Source organism: Mobula birostris, chromosome 26 (genome assembly GCF_030028105.1).
Source record: "Mobula birostris isolate sMobBir1 chromosome 26, sMobBir1.hap1, whole genome shotgun sequence".
Lineage (NCBI taxonomy): Eukaryota > Metazoa > Chordata > Chondrichthyes > Myliobatiformes > Myliobatidae > Mobula > Mobula birostris.
The window spans coordinates 26,563,020-26,587,077 of NC_092395.1; the positions used below are offsets into that span (position 1 = coordinate 26,563,020).

A 24,058-nucleotide genomic window follows, 5' to 3' on the forward strand; every position below is an offset into this window, starting at 1 on the left:
GTAAAGCAAGCAGACTTTTTCCACTGAGATTGTGTGCAACTACAACCAGAGGTCATGTGTTAAGGGTGAAAGGTGAAATGTTTAAGGGGAACATGAGGAGAAGCTTCTTCACTCAGAGGGTCATGAGTGTGGAATGAGCTGCTAGCACTAGTGGTGCATGCAAGCTCCATTTCAACATTTAAGAGAACTTTGGATAGGTGCATGGATGGTAGGTATATAGAGGGCTATGGTTCAAGCAGGCCAGTGGGAGTAGGCAGCTTAAATGGTTTGGCACAGACTAGATGGGCCAAAGAATCTGTTTCTGTGCTGTACTCTTCTGTGACTCTCTGACTCTAATATTAAAACTGGAAGACCTGTGGACAGTGTAAAGAACTGCCAAAGAGTATAGTGTGATATAGGTCACAGATATCGGCAGAGAAGTGGCAGGTGGAGCTTGATCTGAGAAACTGTGAGCTGTTGCATTTTGGAAAGTCCAGTGGAAGGAGAAAGCATACAATTAGTGGTAGAACCCTTAATAGCATTGAGGTGCAGAGGGATCGTGGTGTCCGGGTCCATTGTTCACTGGAAATCGCTATCCGAGTGAATAAGGTCGTAGAGAAGGTGTATGGTATGCCTTCATTGGTAGGGGTGTTTGGTGCAATAGTAAGTAAGGTATGCTGTCGCTGTAGAAAACCTCAATCAGACCATACTTGGAGTATTGTGTATAGCTCTGATTGCCCCATTATAGGAAGGATGTGGAGAGGATGGCAACACAGCGTGGAGTAAGCTCTTCCAGCCCTTCAATCCACGGTGACCCAGCAACCACACAACCCCAATTAACCCTAACCTAATCATGGGACAATTTACAATGACCAGTTAACCTACCCGGTACCTCTTTGGACTATGGGAGGAAACTGGGGAAAATAACACACATTCCATGGGTAAGATGTCCAAAGACTCCTTACAGAACGGCACCAGAATTGAAGTCTAAAGTCTCAGGCTGCAATAGCGTCATGCTAAGGGGATGAGCTACAGGGGAGAGTTGGACTAACTTGAGTTATCTCCCTGGAGCACCAGAGTCTGAGCGGAGGCCTGATAGAGGATTTGAAAATAATGAGAGATACAGAGATGGTACAGTCAGGATCTTTCCCCAGGGTAGCAATATCAAACACCAGAGGACATGCTTTTAAGGTTAGAGGAGGGAAATTTAAAGGTGGCATGGGGGGAGGGTGGGCAAGTATTTTTTTTACACAGGGAGTGGTAGTTGCCTGGAATGCTTTATCAAAGGTAGTAGTGGAAGTACACAGTTTGATGGAATTTAAGAGCCTTTTTGATAGATACATGGGTATGAAGGCAATGGAGGGATGGGGTTGAAACGCAAGTGAAGGATATTTAATACACATTAGCATCGAGACCAGCACAACACTGTGGGCCAAATGGCCTGTCCCGTGCTGTACTCTTCTAAGCAATATTAATTCACTTTTTCTTTACCTACATGAACTGCTGGGTATCTCTATTCTTCTCTTTTATTTCAGAATTCCTACAAATTCTGTGAAGCAGTGTCAGTGTTTCACTCTCCCACCCGTATCTTCATCTGTCCATATTTCCTCAGTCAGATTAGGTAATATTAGAAGCTATCTGTTGGCATGGTGGATTCAAAATATGGAAGAAAACATGGAACTCGAATGGGTCAAGGACAGTGGAAGCTGACAGATCAATTGTCTTTGTTTCTGCTATGTGCTTGGAGATGGAAGCTGCCATTTTGTGGAACGGTTTTATCTCCTCCATTTTGTGGAACGGTTTTACCTCCTCCATTTTGTGAGATGAAATTGCTTTGCTTTCAGTGTTTTAAAGAGGACTCACTGATACTTCAGGTAATCTGCGGGACTAGAAATCATTTCCAAATAAGAAGTTATTTGTGAGGTGTACTTTGGTTGGACATAACGTGTAGGTTTGTGAATGTTGGGGTTGGTGCCTGCCTGGAGTGATTTGAGCCGGTTACTGAAGAGAACAAAGAGCCATAAATAAAAGTTGCTGGTGAACGCAGCAGGCCAGGCAGCATCTCTAGGAAGAGGTGCAGTCGACGTTTCAGGCCGAGACCCTTCGTCAGGACTAACTTCAGGGTCTTGGCCTGAAACATCGACTGCATCTCTTCCTAGAGATGCTGCCTGGCCTGCTGCGTTCACCAGCAACTTTTATGTGTGTTGCTTGAATTTCCAGCATCTGCAGAATTCCTGTTGAAAGAGCCATAAATTACTGATTGTCACTTGACAGGAAGAGGGCAATAAATGGATGCTAGCCTGGAGCAGAGCCAATAAAAAGGTGTTGAAAGTCAATCAGATGACATACAGCCAATGCCACTAGAATGCAATATTTTAATTGGTAAGGAACAAGTATAAAAGTGGACACTTCGAGTGTGCTATCAGCAATAACTCCCGAGACCCACCATGGTGAGGAAGAACCCCCACGCCAGGGGCTGGGAGAAGAAAGGATTGATCGCCTGACCAGCAGAGATCCCCTATTTTGGTGTAAATTGGAAAAGTGGTCTGAGCGAGTGTTGGTACAGAGGGAATGGTAGAATTCATGTTCTAAGCTGTTGGCCGGGGGTCAACAAAGTTACGTTGTTGCTTGTGCAGAGACAATAAAGTGCGAGCTTCGATTAAATTCGAGTTGCACGGTGAATTTCCTGACCTAGTTCTGTTGACGAGTGGTCAGCAATATTCATTCCCCTCTCTTAGACACCACTGTCCACTGGACAATCGTGCTCAATGACAATTGTAGCTTTGGTGATGATGGACAGAAGCTATCTATTAATTCTAACGGTTGACATTAATGGTTTTTGTTAATTATAGAGGTGGCCAAAATAAAATTCAGCTAATTCCTAAACAGTCATAGAATTATAAGAAGTACACAGCACAGAATTACCCTTCCGTGCCAACCACTGTACCTAGCTATACTGATCCCATTTCCTGCATTTGATCTACATCCTGCTATACCTGGCCTGTTCAAGTGCCCATCTAAATGCTTCTTAAACATTGTGATCGTGTTAGCCTCCACTTCCACTGGTCATGCATTCATAGATTTCAGCAACTCTGTGTGATAAGCTTTTCCCTGAGATCCTCTTAAACCATCTTCCCTCACCTCAAGCTTGTTGCTTAACATCTCTTCTCATAGTTTTGTATGTCTTTTTCTTCTAAGCCTCCTTTGCTCCAAGGGAAAACAAGTGCAGCCCATTCAATCTCTCCTTATAACCAAAGTCCTTCAATCCAGGCAACATCCTGGTGAATCTCTTCTGCACTTTCTCCACGGCAATCACAACTCCAGACCCAACCCTATCTCTGACCCCTAATCCTAATTGATAAAGCCTCTTCATGCCAAATTCTAACCACCTGATCAAACATTCGCCATCACAGGTCTGCCACATATTCAAGTAATTTTAAAACAAAGGAAATGGTATATATTAAATGTTCCAATTTGTTTCTTGGCATTCTTAACGAAAGGGTTTCAACAATAACAACTTTCTTACTTCTAAAATTAGATGTACAATGATTATTTACTTCAAAAATTAATATAATGTTGCTAAATCACAGGAAGTTGCCCTCATAGGGCATATTACTTGTATAAACCAGGTCATGGAAAAATACAGATTTTCCAGAATGTTCTATTTTTTCTCTATGAATTTGCATGAGCCTTTGCATTGCCTGAAGAGTTATAGATTAAACACCAATCTGATAACATAAGAAATTTTCATAGATCAGATTACAGGCACAGAGGATGGGCTTGGAAAAATACAACTAGCTCTGCCCGACCCTTTAAAGCAAGATTGTTTGCTTTCTGGTGAGACACGACCTCCTTTCCAAAGAGCAGTTGCGATAGGAATGGGTTATTTGCTTGCCTAGCAGAAAAGGGCGAGGTCAGTGGCCCTTCAAGTGATCGACCCGCAAGGTCTTCCTGCCCGTTTGCTCCGCCCATTGTGGATGAGGTAACCATGGAGGGGAAGACTGACACTCTATATTAAGGAAGCCGCCAGCACCGGCTTGTCAGAGGCGAGGATCGGATCTACAAAGTCCGGAGGCTAAGTATATATTCCGCTTATCCAAAGGCAAAGTAGAGCGGACCAGCCGACAGCAGCAGCAGCAGCAGCAGTAATCTACACCCAGAGAGAACCGGTAATGTCTGGTTCCTACAACGTGGGAAGGGGGGAGGGGGAATAGTATATTCCCTCAGCAGGTCTCCGATGGCAGGTTCCTGAGGGCAGCCCGGTCGTGGGCGATGCTTGTTGGCGAGGGGAAGGGAGTTGGGGTGTGGGGGCCGGGAGCGGGGGTCGCACCGCAGCCGCTGCCCCTGCCCCTGCCCCTGCCCATCCCGGACGGGGGGTATGGTCAAAGCGGCGCTGTGAGGTGCTTGAGGGGTTCGGATGGGCAGGGTGGGTCTACTAGCCGTGCTACCTTGAGTCATCTTGGGGAAAAGAAATGGGGTATAGTGCTTATAGAACAAAGGGCACCCCTACTGGAGGGAGGCAAATTTCTCTTTTTCAAAGCCGGTATTGTACCGACTTCCATTACCCTTTCACTGAGCTTCTGTGCTGAATGAACGTGTTATTCTGTGCTCCTCATTGGGACTCTGGGCGAGTTTTCTGTTTGTGTAGCTATTGAATAAAACCAGATCTGATTTTTAAAAAAAGAGACTGGTACAAAGACATTTCTCCAGGAATGAAAGAGCAGAAAAATTGATCTATGGTCTGAACTGATCATGAGGAAAATGAAAGGTCTGGAAAACATTTTCTTTATTTCTTAATTTCCAACCTCGTTTGTCTTTCAGGAAAACGCTGGTTGTGGGAAGGGAGGTGATCTGCTTACTTTTCGGTAATCTCCATTAAGTTCTCAATCTGGAGCCTTTTAGCAACATATACTAATATTAAGGATTTGCATGTTCCGGGGAACTCGGGGCTAGGCATTTAATCAAGATTCATTTGATTAAAACTTGGGGATTCTTTACTCCAGTTGATAGGACATCACAACTTAGATTCCTGTTTTGCAAGATAGTGCCTTGTCTCTGACTGCCTTACTTTTTAAAAATTTGATCTACTCCCAGCCTTGACCTTCAGTTGACAAATTGGTTGCTGTTGAATTCTGGTGCTTCACTGTGTTTTCAAAACCACTCTTGACTTACACATTCCTTTTTAAGGAGCTTTCCCAACTGATGATGGCGGAGAAATTTATTGTTGATAGCCCAGACCTGACTTACACCAATGATTACATTGAGGCAGAATATTCCTATCAGACCACACAAGTCTACGAAGAGAATGGAACAATTAAGGTAAGGCATCTGTTTTCTGACTGTTGTTGCTGTGAGCTGGATTGTCAGCAAGGTGAGTATTGTGGTGACATCCCAGTCTCTTTAAACTTGTACATGGGATTCAATTGATAACAGATCCTTGTCCTGAACAGGACTAATTTCTAGATCTTTTGAGTGCCACATTTCATCTTGTGTACAAGACTAGCTGCAATAGCATTCAATATCTTAAGATTTGGTTGTGTGGGACGTGAAGGAACTCTGCTTCTTATTCATTCTTCTCGTTCTTTTTTTTTAAAAAAAATGGGTTTTGCCTTTTACCTTTCACTCCTTGGCCCAAAGAGTTGGGGTTTTGAGTTTCGTTGTCTACTTTCAAAGCATCCCTACTTTGTTTCTGAATTCCAATCCAATTGCTCATCTTAACTTGCTGAGAAACCTAACCTACTACTTAAAATGCTGTGAGGAATGATATTAAGAGTTGCTTTTATTGGCTGAACAAACAGCAAGGATAAGGGTGACTAGATGAAGGTTTTCTGTCATTATTTTTGGTTGGAATCTATGAAGTGATTTGTTTTAGACAGTTTTCCTAACTGCAGGTTACAAGTGTATATAATCGAGTGATTGAAGCTCTTAATTTATTTGCAGTGTAGATGGTCACTTAGCTCAGTAAGTCTACGCCCTCTCAGAGCAATTCCATCTTCCCATCTTTCATTCTACTCACCTACACTAAAGATCATTTACAGTAGGCAATTAACATATCTTAATGTGGGGGGAAAAACTGCAGCACCAAGGTGCAATTTGTGTGGTCATGGGAAATGCATGCAAATTCCATGCATTCAGCAGTCAAAGTCATGATCAAATGTCAGGTTGCTGGAACTGTGAGATGGTGGCACTGCTGGCTGCCCAATTCTGCCTCTCTCCATGAATCAAAGGAAAACCAAGTTAGCCCAAGCTTCTGATAATTATTTTTTTTTCCTTCTTCCTTTCCTCGTATCCTCTGGACTTCACACCCAAATTTCCCTGTGGATGCTGGCTGATCCTACAAATGAAACTCCAGACTGTTTATTGTTGAGGTTTGCACATTAAGAATGATTAGTTAATTAAAATGCTATAAATCTGCACAGACACCTCTTAAACTATGCTCTATCAAGAACAGCAGAAATTCCAGCCCATGGAATCGAAGAAGCTGTTTGTGCACATTTTAGTAAAACTAAAATTGACTTGTAAACGAAAAGGTGGAACGGTTATTTGCTCACTCAGTGCTGGGGGTGGTGGGGAAGAAGGGGCTGTGAATATTAGGCAATATAATATTTTAGCTTTAATCAGATACCTATTTGACCATGACAGCTTGCGCCAAAACCAGACAAAGAATTCATCATGGGAAATGTGGTGTGGATATTGTCTGTTTATCACTGATAATGCTGATACTAGTTTGCGGATCAGATGCGCTTTTCTTTTTCAGTGTGATCCTGGTGATCTCAAGTGGAAGAATTACTGGAAAACCAGTGTGTTGCTGGGTGAGGGTGTTAAACATTACCTAGCTGGAGTTTTGAATTAGCAGCATTCTGTTTTGGAGCAGAATCTTAATGCAAAGGATAAGGTCATTTTACCCATTGTGCCTCTGCTTGGATCTTCAATAGTATCCATTCCCATTTCCCAGTGGCTTAGCTACAGTCCTCTCAAACAAAAGGCTTATTACAGGGGTCAAGTGTCTGATTTCAGAATATGGCAGAGAAAAAGAGCTTTTGATCCAAACAGCTGTTTCTCTCTTACTTGAGAGGGAAAAAGTGACACAAAGAAGCAAACTCAATTTCTAATTACACTGGACAACAAATATTTTTGAAAGTGCTGCTTCCTCGGATTTTTTTTTTGTTTATGATAGACCACTTGAAGCCGAACAAAAATATAATTTCAGACTACTTGTATCACGTATGAATTTGGCGAAACATAAAATTAACTTTAATTGAAAGTAATGCGTTTAATTGTACAATGGTGCTGAAGCTTTGCGATAGTTCAATGAAACTAAATGGGTAGTTGATTATTTGCATTTATACTCTGTGTCTGAGGCTTCTCACTTAAGTGCCCAACAATAATCAGCCAGCATTGACGGATTCCAGTTGCCCTGATGCAGTTTCTCCACGATCGCAATGTTCTGGTGAAACTTCTCGCCATGCTCGTCACTGACAGTGCCAAGATTTGCAGGGAAGAAGTCTAAATGGGAATGTGAAAAATTAATCTTCAGTGATATGTTGCACTTCATGGTTTTGTATGCTTGAGGTATGTTGTAAACCAGCTGCACGTAGTTTGGTGCCATTCGTTGCCAGGAAAATTTTCAATGATTTTCTTTCTTCTTGAATGCCTTCCATGTGATTTTTCTCAGGTCCCACTAAAGTTCTTTGAATTGCCTGTCATTGATGACTTGTTTCCTTTGATCAAGGAAATGCCTTCCTTTACCTTGGCACCAGTTATTCTGGTAATCACCTGTCTCAAGTAATGGAATCCTTCATGGAAATTTATGGCCTTTCTAAAACCATTTGCGCCACGCAGTATCCGCCCTGCCTAAGCATGCCAGGACAAGATAGAAAACTTCTTAGCTTGCATTGCGGGCAGCATTTTAATTGACTTGGATTATGAAGTGAAATTACGAATGTGTAGGATTTTTTTTAAAAAAGGGTCTCTGATAGGGAAATTTCATAGTGGTTTTTTTCATGATCAGCAGCATAAAATTCATAAAATACACCCAAAAGTATTCAGGGAGCAAAATCTTTGTTGTCCAGTGTTATTTGAAGCAGTAATTGCTGTAATAGCCCAGACCACTAAAATTTGAGTGCATCCCCAATAACTTTGTTTTCACAATAGGAATTGTTGCAAACTTCATTTACTACCCATGCAGCCTTTACAGATGCACAAGGCTGCAATATGTAAAGAGTAATTAGCTGAAAGATTAACCATCACCTTTTGTCATGATATGTCAGAAGTTGTTTCCCATGCTGTAGGTCAGTAAAATGGAGGCCCACCAGCCAGTCAGAACCTTTAAAAGCTTAATTTTTAATCTCTGACCAAATTCACAGCAGAACAACAGTGGAAACCCTGGTTAGTACAGAATGGTTTTACAAAAATAATCCAACATGTTAAGTGTGTGTTTTGAATATTTTTAACTGAGCCTTTAGAATGTACCATGGTACTTTAATTCTCTTATTCAGTGAAGGAATAACATGCTTGAAATTGCTTCATATCAGCTTCTTTGTTTGAATGGCCAGATCACAGCTGCCTTTTCATTCAATCACTTAGGAATGACTACTTGGGCGTCCATTGGTTTTGATGGCGTATCAGTTGCCTGTTCGAAGCAGAACCCTGAACACTGCATCTACAAATGTGTTTAATACTTGATGTTTTGAAGTTGTGTACAATATGTTAAATTGCTTTCCTCTGAGAAGCTGGTTCCTTCCAAACTGAATAGATAAAGCACATTGTCTTGATGTTTATCTGTTCTGCTCTCAGGTGGATTAAAAGATCCCACGACGCTATTTTGAAGAAGAGCAGGGAAATTAATCCCGGTATCCAGGTCAATATTTATCCCTCAACAAATGCCTTTTTGTAAAAAGTTATCTGGTCATTATTGAACACTGGCACTTGTTGTATTAACTATATTACATCAGCGAATACACTTTTTAAAAAAAAGAACTTCATTGGTTATAATGCACTTTGTAAATGTACTGAGATCATGAAAGATGCAGTATAATTGCAAGCCTTTTGTGTATTTCCAAACAGGAAAATATAAATAAATTCCCATATTGGTCAGCCCTAAAACCATTATAGGTTATTACATTTTATTTAAAAACAAAGAGCACTGCTTCCTCAGTCAGAAGAATCCAGTTAGATTATAAGCTATCTTTCAGTGATCTAAATTCTGGACCCATTCAAACAGAAAATGGTCAGTCGTGAACAGCCAGTTGGAGCAACCTGAATGCTAGTATTTCTTCTCCATAATAATCTGCAAACCAAATATGGTTGTTTTATTTTCCTGTTATACTTTGGCTACATTTAACTTATTAAGCACATGTCCTGTTGTGGTTAATGCTGCTTGTGACATTTCTAGGTAAAATAAAGTCGTTTGATCCCGAACGTTAAGGTGACAGGATCATAAATCGTGTCTGACTATGTTTTGGTAGCAATGGGTGAGATTTTTTCTGCAATATTTCTAGTTTTAAGCATTGCTAGGGAGCCCTTGTAAGAACATTTCAATATTCATCAGTTGAATGCATTTTGCTAGAGAAATATTGTGATTTCATTAGCAAGTCAAATATAATTTGGGTAATACTGGTTGGGCCTGATAAAGACTCCCATTTCATCAAACTTTAGTTTTGTGGGTTTGTTAGATTTCTCCCTCTTTCTTTCTCTCTCACAAATGCAGTTTACTTTCACACATGTAAACATGTTTTGTATCTCTTCAATGTACCTTGGGACCTGGTTTCACAAACAATCCTTTCTTTGTGAGATGTTAATCTAGGTTTCCCTCTGCCTTTTTCTTATACCTGCTTGAATACAGTTCAACTTGGGATTTCTCAATTCCCATTTTAGTATTGTGTCTCTTCATCCAAGGCCATATTTTCATACGCAGACACGAGGAAATCTGCAGATGCTAGAAATTCAAGCAACACACACAAAAAATGCTGGTGAACGCAGCAGGCCAGGCAGCATCTATAGGAAGAGGTACAGTCGAAGGGTCCAGGCCTGAAATGTCGACTGTACCTCTTCCTACAGATGCTGCTTGGCCTGCTGGGTTCACCAGCAATTTTTGTGTGTGTTGCCATAATTTCATTCCTGCTCATCAAGGCAAATAGTGGGGAAAGCTTGCATATAGCTGCTGCCTCAGCCTTGTTGTGGCTTTTGGAGTTGACTTGTTGCCAGAAGGGGCGAATGCTAACTCTGAAATCCATTACCAAAGCTTGACAAGCCTACTTGCCTTGATGGAAATTGAGTTTGGATTTTATTTTAAATGATCTGTTTGTGTTTGGGCTCCGACTAGGTGAAGCCATGTTCAACCAAATTCACCTTCCGCACAGAGAGAAAGGTGCCAAAACTTGGTGTGATGCTGGTCGGATGGGGCGGTAATAATGGCACTACCGTTACGGCAGCGGTTCTGGCCAACAAGTTGGGACTTCACTGGATGACCAAGACAGGAAAGAAGGTTAGTCTTGCAACACTTAACCTTGCTGAATTTCTCTTCTAGGACTTCAGATAGAATTTAAAGGGATGGGAATATTTGAGACATCTTTAGTGTGTTCATGTTTCAAATAAGCTGTTTTCCTGAGGTTCTAAACTTGCAAATCTGTGCTCTAGAATATATACTGAGCATTTTCCCATTACACCATGTAAACTTAACTGATGCCAAGAGTCATAGTTTAGCTAATTAAGCTCCATTATGGTATATGAATATTTCGTTAATCCTTTTTTTTCCAGAAGTATTAAAGCCATCAAGATATAAATGCCACAATCCTGTATCACATCAGCTGTTTGTTTAGACCCCAAGTGGACCACAACCCTGTCGTGGTTTGGAGGCTTGTGTGCCTCAGCGACACAGAGAACTGTAACAGCTGGAGTCAGGGCTTTGCGCTTTGGCTTTTGGTAGGGTTACCCATGCCACACAGGTCGAAGGGCAGAGGCCAGACTAAGAGTGATTCACCAGTCCTTTAGGTTCAGGACTAACAACCCTGATTGGTCAAACAAAACTAACAAACAGCAATGAAGATTCCTTATCATTGTATTCTTAAGTTTCCACCCAGGACTTGCATGGCTGACAGTAATGAAAACCACAAGGAAGCTAGTGACATGATGAAAGATGCTCTGAATGCCACCGGAGATGGAGGACCTCCATTGCTGCTGTAAATGCCAGCGGTGTAATGGGCAGCAATTCTTTGTTTAGGACTGATAGTGTGAAATACCGTCAGGCTTTCAGAGTGTTGTGCTCTAGATTTCATTGTTGGGTCTTTTTCTGTCCTGTATAGCTCTTGACGCTATGACCCTACTTAAATAAGGGAGGAAATCCTGGGTTTCTTTTCCCCTTTTCTCCAATCCTAAGGTGACAGAAATTCTACATAGCTGTTACTTCATACAGTGTATCCCACTATACTAAGTCCTTATTTGGATACCACATTCAAGTGTTTTGTTTATGAAAGCTGATTTGCTTTGGCTTGACATCTTAATCTTTTTCTCTCCTCTCACCTTTGTTTGCTAACAAACAGGTTGCTAACTACTATGGATCCCTGTTTCAAGCCTCAACGGTATGCCTTGGAGCTGGTCCTGCTGGGGATATCTACATGCCTTTAAAAGACCTGCTGCCTACAGTGAATCCAAATGATATAGTTTTTGATGGTGGGTGCTACCTCCTATAAGTATCCATTGTATGAATGGCATATTTTGCCCAGAGTAGGGGTGTGAGGTCCATTAGGAGCAAAGACGAGACTGATGGATGTATCAGAACATTCAAAGCACACAGAGTTGCTTGGCAGAATAATTTCTGTTGTGTCCCATTCCAATAATGACTGATGTTTGCTGCCTACATAGGTTTAAACACAAGAGGTTCTGCAGATGCTGGAAATCTGAAGCAACACACAGTGCTGGAGGAGCTCAGCAAGTCAGGGAGCACGGAGGGGAAAACACAGTTGATGTTTCAGGCTGAGACGTTGCATCAGGACTGGAAAGGAAGGGGATAGAAGCCAGAATGAGGTGGTGGGAGGAGGGGAAAGGATACAAACTGGCAGGTGATAAGGTGGGCTGGGGTGGGGAGCTTGAACTGAAGCTGGGAGGGAATGGTCAGAGGTAAAGGGCTGAAGAGGGAATCTAGTAGAAGAGAACGGTGATTCAACTTAGTTTTTCATGTGTTTTAGTTTGAATATTGGCAGGATGATGGTAAATGGTGTCATGTATTAGAAATTTATCATTTTTGTCCAACAGTACATATAGTATATCTGCTTGTGAGTCTGGAGATAGAATTAACCCAGGACTTGAACGTAACTTTGAACTTGATGACTTTGACCTTGTTGTGGTGTGCAGCTTTCCAGCTCTGTATGATTGCTGTCTAAATGCATAGATATAAAACATATTTTGGCCTTATTTAAGTAATATTCAGTGTCTCAAGCGGAATTCACCATTGCACTAATATTAAAATGATTAACTTATTTGCATGTATTGATTTGATTTATGTAAGCGGGACATCAGAATCAATGTATTGGCTCTGGAGTGCTTGGTGGTCTGAAGATGTGAACGCTGCTTTATTGATACAGATACTACAAAACTTGAACTGTATTTTCTAGGCTGGGATATCTCATCAATGAATCTTTGTGATGCCATGGAGAGAGCTCAGGTCCTGGACTGGCAACTTCAAGAACAGCTGAGGCCCCACATGAGAAAGTTCCAACCTCGACCTTCTGTTTACTTTCCAGAATTCATTGCTGCTAATCAGGGAGCACGGGCAGATAATGTAATTCACGGTTCCAAAAAGGAGCAGGTACAGAAATACTTGTAGCTGGTTAAGATGTTACAGTAATGGGACATGAAGTATATGCCACAGATTGTATTCTTTAATGGTAATCCTTACAGAACAAGGAACATTGGCTGTCACTGCCAAGGTTCATATGGTACTTTGGTGCCTGTGAATAAGCTAGTGGCAGCATTACTGGGTTTCTTTGCCGTAGTCCTGTACCCGCTAATGGGTAAGTATCCTGATTAAGTTATTCTTCTCTCAAGAACTGAGAGCACAAGAGGGCTAGTGATATGAGGAATGAGAATAGATACCCTCTTTTGAAGCATATCTCAATTGAAATCAACTGGTGTCGCAGAGGAAATTAAGTGTGTTTTTATTTTATTTATTTATTTATTTATTTTTCAATTGGTTTCAATTTCAAGATTGAAACCATAGGGTCTTTGGCCATAGGGTGTCTTGACAGCAGAATTTGTAACTTGTTTTTCAAAGGTGGAGCAAATTAGGAAAGACATCAGGGACTTCAAGGCAAAGAGTGGCGTTAACAAAGTGATTGTTCTATGGACAGCAAATACTGAGCGCTTCTGTGATGTCTCTCGTGGAGTAAATGATACAGCAGGAAATTTAATGAAGACAATTGAGGTAAACACTTTTTTTAAAAAAGCACATTTTTCTAAATCTAGTATAACTGAATAAGAACAGGAACATAAGAAATAGGAGCAGGAGTAGGCTGTCCAGCCCATCGAGCCTGCCCTGCCATTCAATAAGATCATGGCTGATCTGTCTGTAAACTCAGCTTCATCTACCTGCCTTTTCTCCATAACCCTCAATTCCCATACTATGTAAAAACCTATCTAACTGTATCTTAAATATATTTAGTGAGGAAGCCTCAACTGCTTCCCTGGGCAGAAAATTCTACAGATTCACCACTCTCTGGGAAAAACGGTTTCTCCTCAACTCTGCCCTAGATCTTTTCCCATGAACCTTGAGGCAATGTCTCCTAGCTCTAGTCTCACCTACCAATGGAAACCACTTTCCTACTTCTATCTTATCTATCCCTTTCAAAATTCTGTATGTTTCTATAAGACCCCCTCTCATTCTTCTGAATTCCAGAGAGTATAGCCCCAGGCGACTCAATCTGTCCGCATAGGTTAACCCCTTCATCCCTGGAATCAACCTGGTGAATCTCCTCTGCACTGCCTCCAAAGCCAGTATATCCTTCCTCAAGTATGGAGACCAGAACTGCACACAGTACTCCAGGTGTGGCCTCACCAGTACCCTGTATAGTTGCAGCATGATCTCCCTGCTCTTGAATTCAATCACTCTAGCAATGAAAAACTTTCTGTTTGCTGCCTTAATAACCTGTTGTACCTGCAAGCCAACTTTTTACAATTCATGAATGAACATTTTGCACATTTAGAATGATGAGCAAATAGAAGAATGCTGGAAACACTCAATGGGTCCAACGTCTATGGCAAGTGGCCGGAGTTAATGCTTCAGATTCAAGACCCTTCAGAATAGGTTTCTGTTCACGTTGCCAAGCTACCTCAAGGTCATGAGGTTATTAGCTGAGCTTGTCAGAATGTCTAAAAGCTTGCAATGGTAATTATAACTTGGTTGCTTCCTCTCTTTTTGTCTTCTGCAGTGTGGAGGAGAGGTATCACCATCATCTATGTTTGCTGTGGCCAGCATTTTGGAGGGCTGTGCCTACATCAATGGTTCTCCACAGAACACCTTTGTGCCAGGAGTCATTGATCTTGCCATCAAACACAAGGTGTTTATTGGGGGTGATGACTTCAAATCTGGCCAGACTAAAATCAAATCTGTTCTGGTGGATTTTCTGGTCAGTGCTGGACTAAAGGTGAGAAGCTGTGTTCTGACAAGTGTACTATACACTCTCTCATGTATTTTGTGTTTTTTTTTTGCCTATTTAAATTCAGTACTGCAAGAGCAATAAATTATTTTACTTGTACTGAATCAGCAAATCTTAATATGCTACAAATTTGAAATGAGAACTGAATAGCATGTTTCTCATGTTAGTTCGAAGGCAGTTGGAAATAATTGCTTTGTTTCCAATATTCCCTCGTTTTTTGTTTTTACAGCTGTGTGGACCAAGCATTGCTTTGAGCGGTAAATTTTTACACAGCTTGAACACGGTGTGGCACTTTAAACTTTTTTTTTTGTAATATTTGCCTACTGTGAATATTTAGAATGAAATTTGAAAATTTACACACTTTGGATATTTATTAATTAAAGGAGATAATGATATACAGTACAACAAAGAAAATCTTTCTAGCAGTGTAAACCTTTTCTAGCTGCGTTCGATTTCCAGCTGCACAGCAATGAAGGCCATGTGCACGGGAGCATTTCAGCTACTGCGCAGCCAGGCACCCGCGCAGCGTAGAGGAAAGTTGTTTGGTCCTGTTTACCATTTTTTACTTTGTGTATGGGCGTACCTGTGTTATCAGTGCAAGCAGGATACAGCTTGGTTGTGATGAGTGGACTGGTATGAATTAGCTGCTGGGGAGTTGTTGTTGTTTTATATAATATACAAAGCCTTCACTTCTAAAACAAAAGGTGAAAGTGGGGGCAACATTGATCTATTTTATAATCAATAATGAAGCTGTAACTTGTTCTGGAATTAGGCTGCAAAACGGAAACACTGATGCTTTGCATCTGAGCTGTGTAATTGTATATTATGCTTCTACTTATAGAAAGATTTAAGCTGTCAGTGTCAGTATTTTTTTTTTGGTAGCTGTCACCACTAGAGGAAACATTGGTCCCAGAATTTAGGCAGGCTGTTGTGGGATTATTTTAGATCAAGGGGAACTTAATGTATTCTCTGACAAAATAGGCTGACTACATTTTATACACTGCCCCCATATGGTGTAGAGTTTAATGTCAGGTGTTGTATCATTTATTAGCAAAACCTTGCTGCTTAAAATCGTAGATGGTTATTGTTTTTTTTCTTGGAAGTTTTCAGCAGACTTCATTGCTTAGTAGATTGTGCTGATGATTATGGCTCTGATTTCAGTTGTTTGGTACAGGAATAACAAAGGTTTTTCCAATATGGATGAGAATAGAAGCTGATTAGCTGACGAGTCACGTCAGTGCTAAAGTCCTTTTATTTTCCTTGCAGACTGTCTCAATTGTCAGTTATAACCATTTGGGCAACAATGATGGGAAGAATCTTTCTGCCCCAGAGCAGTTCAGGTCAAAGGAGATCTCAAAGAGCAACGTTGTAGATGACATGGTTCAATCCAATCCTATTCTGTATAAGCCATCCGAAAAGCCAGACCATTGTGTAAGTACCAAAAGAGCTTTTGCTCTTTCTGCAAAATCGCTGGTTTATTTTGAATTGAAACCTGTCGATTTGCCAGTTGCTGCTGCTTATCAAACTGCACTTGAGAAATGAAGGGTGACATCAATGAACAGCTAGGAGAGCTGCTGCCTTGTAGCTCCAGTGATGTTGGTCAGTGTTGACCTCTGGAAACCCATCACAGGTAACAGGGTGACCTGCACGTCCCATGACCTGAATGAAGTTGGTGGGTTAATTGGCCATTGTAAATTACCCCTAGTCTGATTGAAATGTAGGAAGAATAGATTTGAGAGGGGTTACCCAACTGTCTTCATGCCATGGACCAATACCATTAAGCAAAGTGTCTGTGGACCCCAGGTTGGAAACTCCTGGATTAGAGGGAAAATTGGCGCGGAAATGGGATTGTTATGGGTTGCCATAGACTCAGTGGTCCAAATGAGCTCCTCAGCTGGAGATGGAAATTCCACTCTAGTCTTCAAAGCTGCAGGAAATAGTTGTGAACCTAACAAGCTTGAGCTTGGGGCCTCATTATTAATTTAAGTTTTTTCTTTTTTTTCCCCCCAATTTTGTGAAAAATATTTATGATTGAAACATGAAGTTGACGTAGGACCTGGGGATTTAAGCTAACTTTCATTTAAATTTTGATATGATAGCAATATAAATTTCTAAACAAGGCACAATTTACCAGGCAATCCTTGAATGTGAAGCTTATAAACTTGAAAAAGGCATTAGTGGACTAATTATCCTCATGGTTTTTCTTATTGTTTGTTTATCCACACTTTTTTAGGTTGTGATTAAGTATGTCCCATACGTTGGAGACAGTAAGCGTGCGATGGACGAGTATACATCTGAGATCATGATGGGTGGCACCAACACCATTGTCCTCCATAACACCTGTGAGGTTCGTGTCAAGTGGGGAATATTTCCTCTTTTGAAGAGGTTGCAGGGTAGATTTTTTTATACTGTTAAAAGAACGAGTGAAAAGTATCCTCTTCAAGCATTGTGAAATTTGAGCGTTTTTCCCATTTTTTTTTTTTTTTTTCCCCATTGTGTTTCTCTTCTAAGTCCTTGCTCATTCACTTGGCCTCTCTACGTTCTCCTAATATCCCACACCACCGCATGGCTTTGTATCATCGGTAAACTTGGATATAATGCTCTTATTGCCCTTGTATAAATTATGTAAATAGTGAATAGCTGGTGTCCAGTCGCCTATCTCTTCAGTGTACCAGCTCTCAAACCCAAATGATTCTTCCTTCAGTTCACTGTACATCATATTGCCAATACCATCGTCACTTACGATGTTTAATGATCTTTCTGCACCCTTGTTCAAGGATATAATGAAAGTCTATGCATATTACATGGATTAGTTTGCCCTTTAAATTTCTGCTGATTAAAACCTTGCATAATACTGCAGATTTGTTAAACATAATTTCTCTTTCAAATTGTGTGAGTCCACCTAGTCTTTTATTTTCCAAGGGTTCTATCACCACTTAATTCCAGCATGCCTCCTACTAATGAAAAGCTCCCGATCTGTGGGAACTGTTCTGCAGAATACTGGAAGCAGATGGTCTGTCCAACCATGGTGTGTAGCTACCACAAACTGTAGGATTTGGGTCATCGGGCCTTGGTGATATTCTTGCTTGTTAATTCCACTTTTTTTTTGTTCTTTCTTTCAGCTTTTTTGTTTATGGTTTATACATTAACTATAATCATTTTTCTAAGTTGGAATTCACTTAAACTATTGAATACATTATAAAGGAGCCCTAATTGTATCTATGAATTTTTTATTCTGTTCAGGATTCCCTGCTTGCCAGTCCTCTTATTCTGGATCTGGTAATCCTAACTGAGCTCTGCCAAAGGATAACATTCCGAACTGAATCAGACACCGAATTCCAAACATTCCACAGCGTTCTCTCAATTCTCAGCTACCTCTGCAAGGCCCCAGTGGTGCCAAATGGAACACCAGTCGTTAATTCTCTTTTCAGGCAAAGGACATGCATTGAAAATATTTTGAGGTATGTGCTTGGAACAATCTAATTCCTTCAGTAATAAAGTGAAGTGGGGTATGGGGGCGGCGGTTGGGAACGGACTAGTGAACTCCAAATCAATTTACACTTTGAAGATGTGTCATTAAAAGTAGTCTGAGGTGGGGGTGGGCCAGGGAGAGCATCATTATGGATCAAAGAAAGTGGACTGGATGGCTTGTTTGGATGAGGAATATCAAGGTTCTCCGAAGTTTTAATGGAGAACACAAACACGAGGAAATCTGCAGATGCTGGAGTTTCAAGCAACACACAAAAGTTGCTGGTGAATGCAGCAGGCCAGACAGCATCTCTAGGAAGAAGTACAGTCGACGTTTAATGGAGAAGTTTATTTTATCACCTATGTGACTCAGTGATGTCTTGTTCAGTATTGGATCAAAGCATTAGGCCTTTGGTGCGAGGGAAAGTGCTTTGATTGTGCTAACGAGGACAGGGCTGAAGTCTCCATTACACACAAGCAGCTGATCAATGGGGGTGGACTGGAAAGATGCGCCATCAGAACTAGCTGTCATTGGGTCGAGGTGGTACGGAGTTAATGGAGTAATGTGGATTTCACTTCTTTTTATAGGGCCTGTCTGGCTCTTCCTCCTCAGAACCACATGCTCCTGGAACACAAGATGCAAAGAAGTTTCATGAGTACCCAGTTAAATGACCATTCAGCAGCTCAGCCTGTACCTCACAAAACCGCGAAGCTTAACAACATCCTCAACAAGAACCATGTCATAAATGGTTATACAAACGGCTATGTTAATTAACTTTACAGATAACATTGAAACATTGTCAGGTTATTTCTGATTTACTAAGCTTTTGGATAATGGATCTGAACTATTCTACATCTGTATTTAATGTGCTCCTTTTAACTGAAAAATGGATATTGTTACATATTACAACCATCCAAGATATGGGGCTGTTTATAAATCTAGTTTATTGAAGTGCAGGATATGGGATATAAACCTTTTAATTTTGACTATTGATAACCGATTTGTCACAAGTTATTTTCTACTAAGAGCACAATCTAAAGAGTTAACCAGATGCTAGGAATTCTAAAATAAAATCCTTCATCTTGACTTTGATCACTGTGAATTTATTTTGGGTCTAGTGCTTTGCTGCGTTGTTTAGTGAGTCTAAGTGGATATTTTTGGTTTTGATTTCGTGGGTTGGGTTTCTGTATTTCCTCATGATATCAAGCAAACTGCTTTTGAATAATATTTTAAAATCCTTTTTTTTAATCTTAAAATTCGGGCTTGTATTATTAGATTCCTTTTTGAAGCCTCAGAACCTATAATTTTTATAGTCATTGATGTAAAGCAGGCATACAAAACTGGGCTACTAGGAGTAGGATGGTCATCTGATTAATAGGAACTGGGTGTATGTTGTCACATGTAATCATATGGGAAGCCACTGTGGCTTGGCAGCCTATCAGAAAGGTTTCATTTTCCATGGACTAAATTCTGGAGCTGAAGTTTGTTCTACTAACTGAGAATACTTTAAAACATGTAAAGGTGAAAGACATGGATTACATCTTTTATAAACTATAATTTTAACTGATTACACATTCTTTGAAGTGAAAATTTAATGAAATCTAAACCAGTTAGCCTGCTCTGCTATCAAGAGCTAGAGTCCTCCTATGTCACCATGCATAGAAGATGTACAACAGTATAGGCTCATCGGTCCACAATGTCAATCTAACTCCTCCCTTCCCTCCCACTTATCCCTGTGCCTAAGAGTCTAGTAAATGTCACTAATGTTATCTGCCTCTGCTCCTACCACTAACCCCAGCAGCATGTTCCACACACCTACCACCCTTTTTTTTAATTGTGCCTGACATTACCCCTTTTCTTCCCCCCTCCCATTAACTTTTCTTCAGTCACCTTAAAATTATGCCCCCTTGTATTAGCCATTTCTGTCCTGGGGAAAAATTGACTGGCTGTCCATTTGATCTATGCCTCTTGTGCATCTCTATCGTCACCCCTCGTGTTCCTTTGTTTCAAAGAGAAATGAGCCCCAGCTTTCTCACCTATCCTTATAAAGCATACTCTCCAATCCAGGCAGCATCCTTGTAAATGGCCTATTCACACTAAAGCTAGCAATCTCTTGTTGATGAGGTGACCAGAAATGAACACAATATTCTAAGTGTGGTCTAACCAGGATTTTAGGAGCTTTACAACATTACCCCATGACTCTTGTGCTCAATCCCCTGACTAATGAAGGCCAAGCCACCATACGCTTTCTTATCCACCCTATCAAATAGCATAGCAACTTGGATGCAGACTTCAACATGCGTCTGTAGCTTCAATCAGCTAAGAATGCTGCCATTAACACTATATTCTGGCTTTAAGTTCAACCTTCCAAAGTAAATCACTTGACAATTTTCCACATTGAACTGTATCTGCCATTTCTCTGCCCAGCTCTGCATTCTATCAATATCCCACTGTAACCTGTGACAGTGTTCTACGCTATCCACAGCACTGCCAGCCTTCATCTGCAAACTTACTACCCACCCTTCCACTTCTAATAAAAATCACAAAGAGCAGAGGTCCCAGGACAGATCCCTGCCAAACACTGACCTCCAGGTGGAATGTGCTTCATTCTATACCAACGCCTGCCTTCTATGGGAAAGCCAATCCTGAATCCGTGTAGTTGGGTTTCCATGAATCCCATGCCTCCTGACCTTCTGAATGAGCCTACCATAGTAGATGCCTCACTAAAATCCATATACACCACACCCACCACTCTATCTTAGAATCCTAGAACAGATAAGCATGTGAACAGGCCATTCGGCCCACAATGTTGTGCTGAACCAGCTAAAAAGCAAATCAAAAACACCCAAACACTAATCCCTCCTACCAACACCATGTCCGTATCCCTCCATCTTCCTCACATCCATGTGCCTATCTGAATGTCTCTCGGAAGCCTCTAATGTATCTGCCTCTACCCCACCAAGATCTCTACTCAGCAACACTGCTAAAGGATCTTGCCCTTAACAGTGTACTCTCCCCTTGTATTTGCCTTTCTGGGGTGCAACACCTCACATGTATCTGAGTTAAACTCCATCTGCCATGTCACTGCCCATATCGGCAACTGATCTACAGACATCCCCCCTCTCCCGGATATTGATAGCGGCTCCTTGATGCCTCGCCTCTGATCTGAGCCGACATTTACGTGCCAGGCAGCACCTAATCAATTAGCTTGTTTATTTCGGGTTTTTTCTTAAAGATGTGCTGGGTGCGTTCTGGCCACTGCTACACTGCTGCATTCTTTACGGCAATGTACCGATCTGCGGCCCGGAGGTTTGGGACCACTGTTATAATTGACTTATCACTATATTCATGCGAGGAAAATATGCGCTCTGTGTTTAATATTAAATTCGTTAGATAAACCCCTTTAGAAACGAAATTGAGTTTATTTACCACTTACAAGTGACTTATAGTTGACTTATCACCTATATTCCGGTCGTGTATAACACCTCCCCCCTGCCCCCCCGGTCGGCCGGTCTGCAAGAATATTGTCAATATTAAACCAGTCCGCAGTGCAAAAAAAGGTTGGGGACCCCTGATTTAAACTAGCTGGCTAGTGGCTAAGAAGCTACGCTATTGATGTCCTACGTGATGAGGCCAAACTCCCTGTAGACTTGCTTAAAGTTGTGATAGAATAAACATGATAATATAATATAATACAATATAAGTACATATTTTAATGTCACATTTTCTGCATATACCCAACTTGGTTTACAGATTAGACAAAATCACTAAACAAAGTATTGCATACACCCTTGGAGGTCAACCGGGGGTGGGGGGGGGGATTTGGGGTTGCAGAGGGCGGGGGGTGCTACCTCTCTGAAATGAGTTTTTGCAGGGTGGGATGTCTGGATCTATGTCATGCTGTATTCTATGCTGGTCTACTACACTATCCTCAACTCCACCGATCTTCAAATCAAATCAAAGTACATTTATTATCAAAGAATATATAAATGATACAATTTTGAGATTTGTTTGCTTACAGGCAGACGCAAAGCAAGAAACCTGACAAAACCCAATTTGAAAAAATGAAAGACCAACACCCGATGTGCAGAGAAAGGGAAAAAATAGCACCAATCATGCAAACAATAGAAGCAAGCAACAACATTTTCCAAACTAAAGTGAGTCCTTACATCCAAACCCCAGGGCAGCATGGAGTAGGCCCAAGCCTCAATATCAGTCCATCATATTAGCAGGCCTGGAGCACAGCAGCCGGGGGCTGCCTTCGTAGCCTCAGCTCCATGGAGAGAGCAGTCACCATCGTTGGAGAGCGAGTGAAATTGGCTCTCACCTTTGATATCGATGCCCTGTCGTTTAAATTGTCTAAACAGCATATTGTACCTCGCAAAAGAACCTGGGAAGCACAGCCTCGAAATCCTCTGGGCATAGAACATGGCACCCAGTGACTCGCTCCGGACACAGATTTCGCTGCCCAGCCCGAAGCCGCTCTCGATTTCTCCAAATCTGCTTGGCACCCAGAGCAATCCACCCTCGTACCCAGGCCATTTGTACAGGCATTGGATCTCCTCTGCCCCAACTTCTCCTCTCCGAATTGTTCACTCCATCTGCATTGTTTTGGCCATGTACTAGCTCGGTTCATCCCTCGAATTCACTTCGCCTTTGCTTGCCTATTCTTGGTATCTACAAATTTACTAACCCACCCAGCTTCATTTCCATCCAGGTAATTTATATACATCACAAACAGCAGAGACCCCAGCACCGATCCCCATGGAACACCACTAGTTACAGACCTCCAGCTCGAATACCTTCCATTTAACCACTACCCTCTGTCTTCTACGCACATGCTAGTTCAGAATCCAAACATCCACAGACATCCCACCCTACAAAAACTCATTTCAGAGAGGTAGCACCCCCGCCCCCTGCAACCTCATATCCCCCCACCCCCCAGTTGACCTCCAAGAGTGTATGTAATACTTTGTTTAGTGATTCTGTCTAATCTGTAAACCAAGTTTGGTATATGCAGCAAATGTGACATTAAAATATGTACTTATATTATCATGTTTATTCTGTTACAACTTTAAGCAAGTCTACAGGGAGTTTGGCCTCATCACGTAGGACATCAATAGCGTAGCTCCTTGGCAGCTAGCCAGCTAGTTTAAATCAGGGGTTCCCAGCCGCGGACTGGCCAACCCAGGGGGAGGGGGGTGTTAAACGCGACCGGAATATAGGTGATTAGTCAACTATAAGTCACTTATAAGTGGCTAATACACTCAATTTCGTTTCTAAAGGGGTTTATCTAACAAATTTAATATTAAACACACAGCGCATATTTTCCTCACATGAATGTAGTGATAAGTCAATTATAATGGTGGTCTCAAACCTCCGGGCCGCGAAGAATGCAGCGGTAAAGTGGTGGCCGGAACGCACCCAGCACATCTTTAAGAAAAAAGCCAAAATAAACAAGCTAATTGATTAGGTGCCGCCCGGCACGTAATTAATTACGCAAACACGAGGAAATCTGCAGATGCTGAAATTTCAAGCAACACACATAAAAGTGGCTGGTGAATGCAGCAGTCCAGGCAGCATCTCTAGGAAGAGGTACAGTCGATGTTTAGGGTCCTGACGGAGGGTCTCGGCCCAAAACGTCAACTGTACTGCTTCCTAGAGATGCTGCCTGGCCTGCTGTGTTCACCAGCAACTTTAATGTGTGTTACCTAATTAATTAGCTTGTTTATTTCGGCTTTTTTCTTAAAGACGTGCTGGGTGCGTTCCGGCCACTGCTGTACAGTATTCTTTGCGGCCCGGAGATTGGGGACCACTGAATTATAAGTCACTTATAAGTCAATAGCATCATATCATTTTAAGTAACATTTGGATATTAAACACACAGCGCATATTTTCCTCATATGAACATATAAAATCATCGCAACACACCAATATCACTGAATCAGTGGGAGCCCTG

At 41.5% G+C, this 24,058-nt stretch overlaps 1 protein-coding gene across 3 annotated transcripts; it reads left to right on the forward strand.

Annotated features, from left to right (window-relative positions):
- Window positions 1–3,924: 3,924 nt before the first annotated feature.
- On the forward strand, window positions 3,925–19,185 carry LOC140188101 (inositol-3-phosphate synthase 1-A-like). Of its 3 annotated transcripts, XM_072244061.1 has the most exons (12): window positions 3,925–4,148; window positions 4,801–4,844; window positions 5,167–5,298; window positions 10,304–10,465; window positions 11,520–11,649; window positions 12,591–12,784; window positions 13,250–13,399; window positions 14,403–14,618; window positions 15,897–16,061; window positions 16,864–16,977; window positions 17,874–18,091; window positions 18,687–19,185. In XM_072244061.1, exons 3-12 carry the CDS (start codon window positions 5,182–5,184, stop codon window positions 18,871–18,873), a joined length of 1,653 nt encoding a protein of 550 aa, XP_072100162.1. In that variant the 5' UTR covers window positions 3,925–4,148; window positions 4,801–4,844; window positions 5,167–5,181; the 3' UTR covers window positions 18,874–19,185. The 3 variants fall into 3 exon arrangements, with proteins under 3 accessions (XP_072100162.1, XP_072100161.1, XP_072100163.1); XM_072244060.1 differs by lacking the exon at window positions 4,801–4,844 and having other exon boundaries at window positions 3,926–4,148; XM_072244062.1 differs by lacking the exons at window positions 3,925–4,148; window positions 4,801–4,844; window positions 5,167–5,298 and adding an exon at window positions 9,378–9,452.
- Window positions 19,186–24,058: the final 4,873 nt, after the last annotated feature.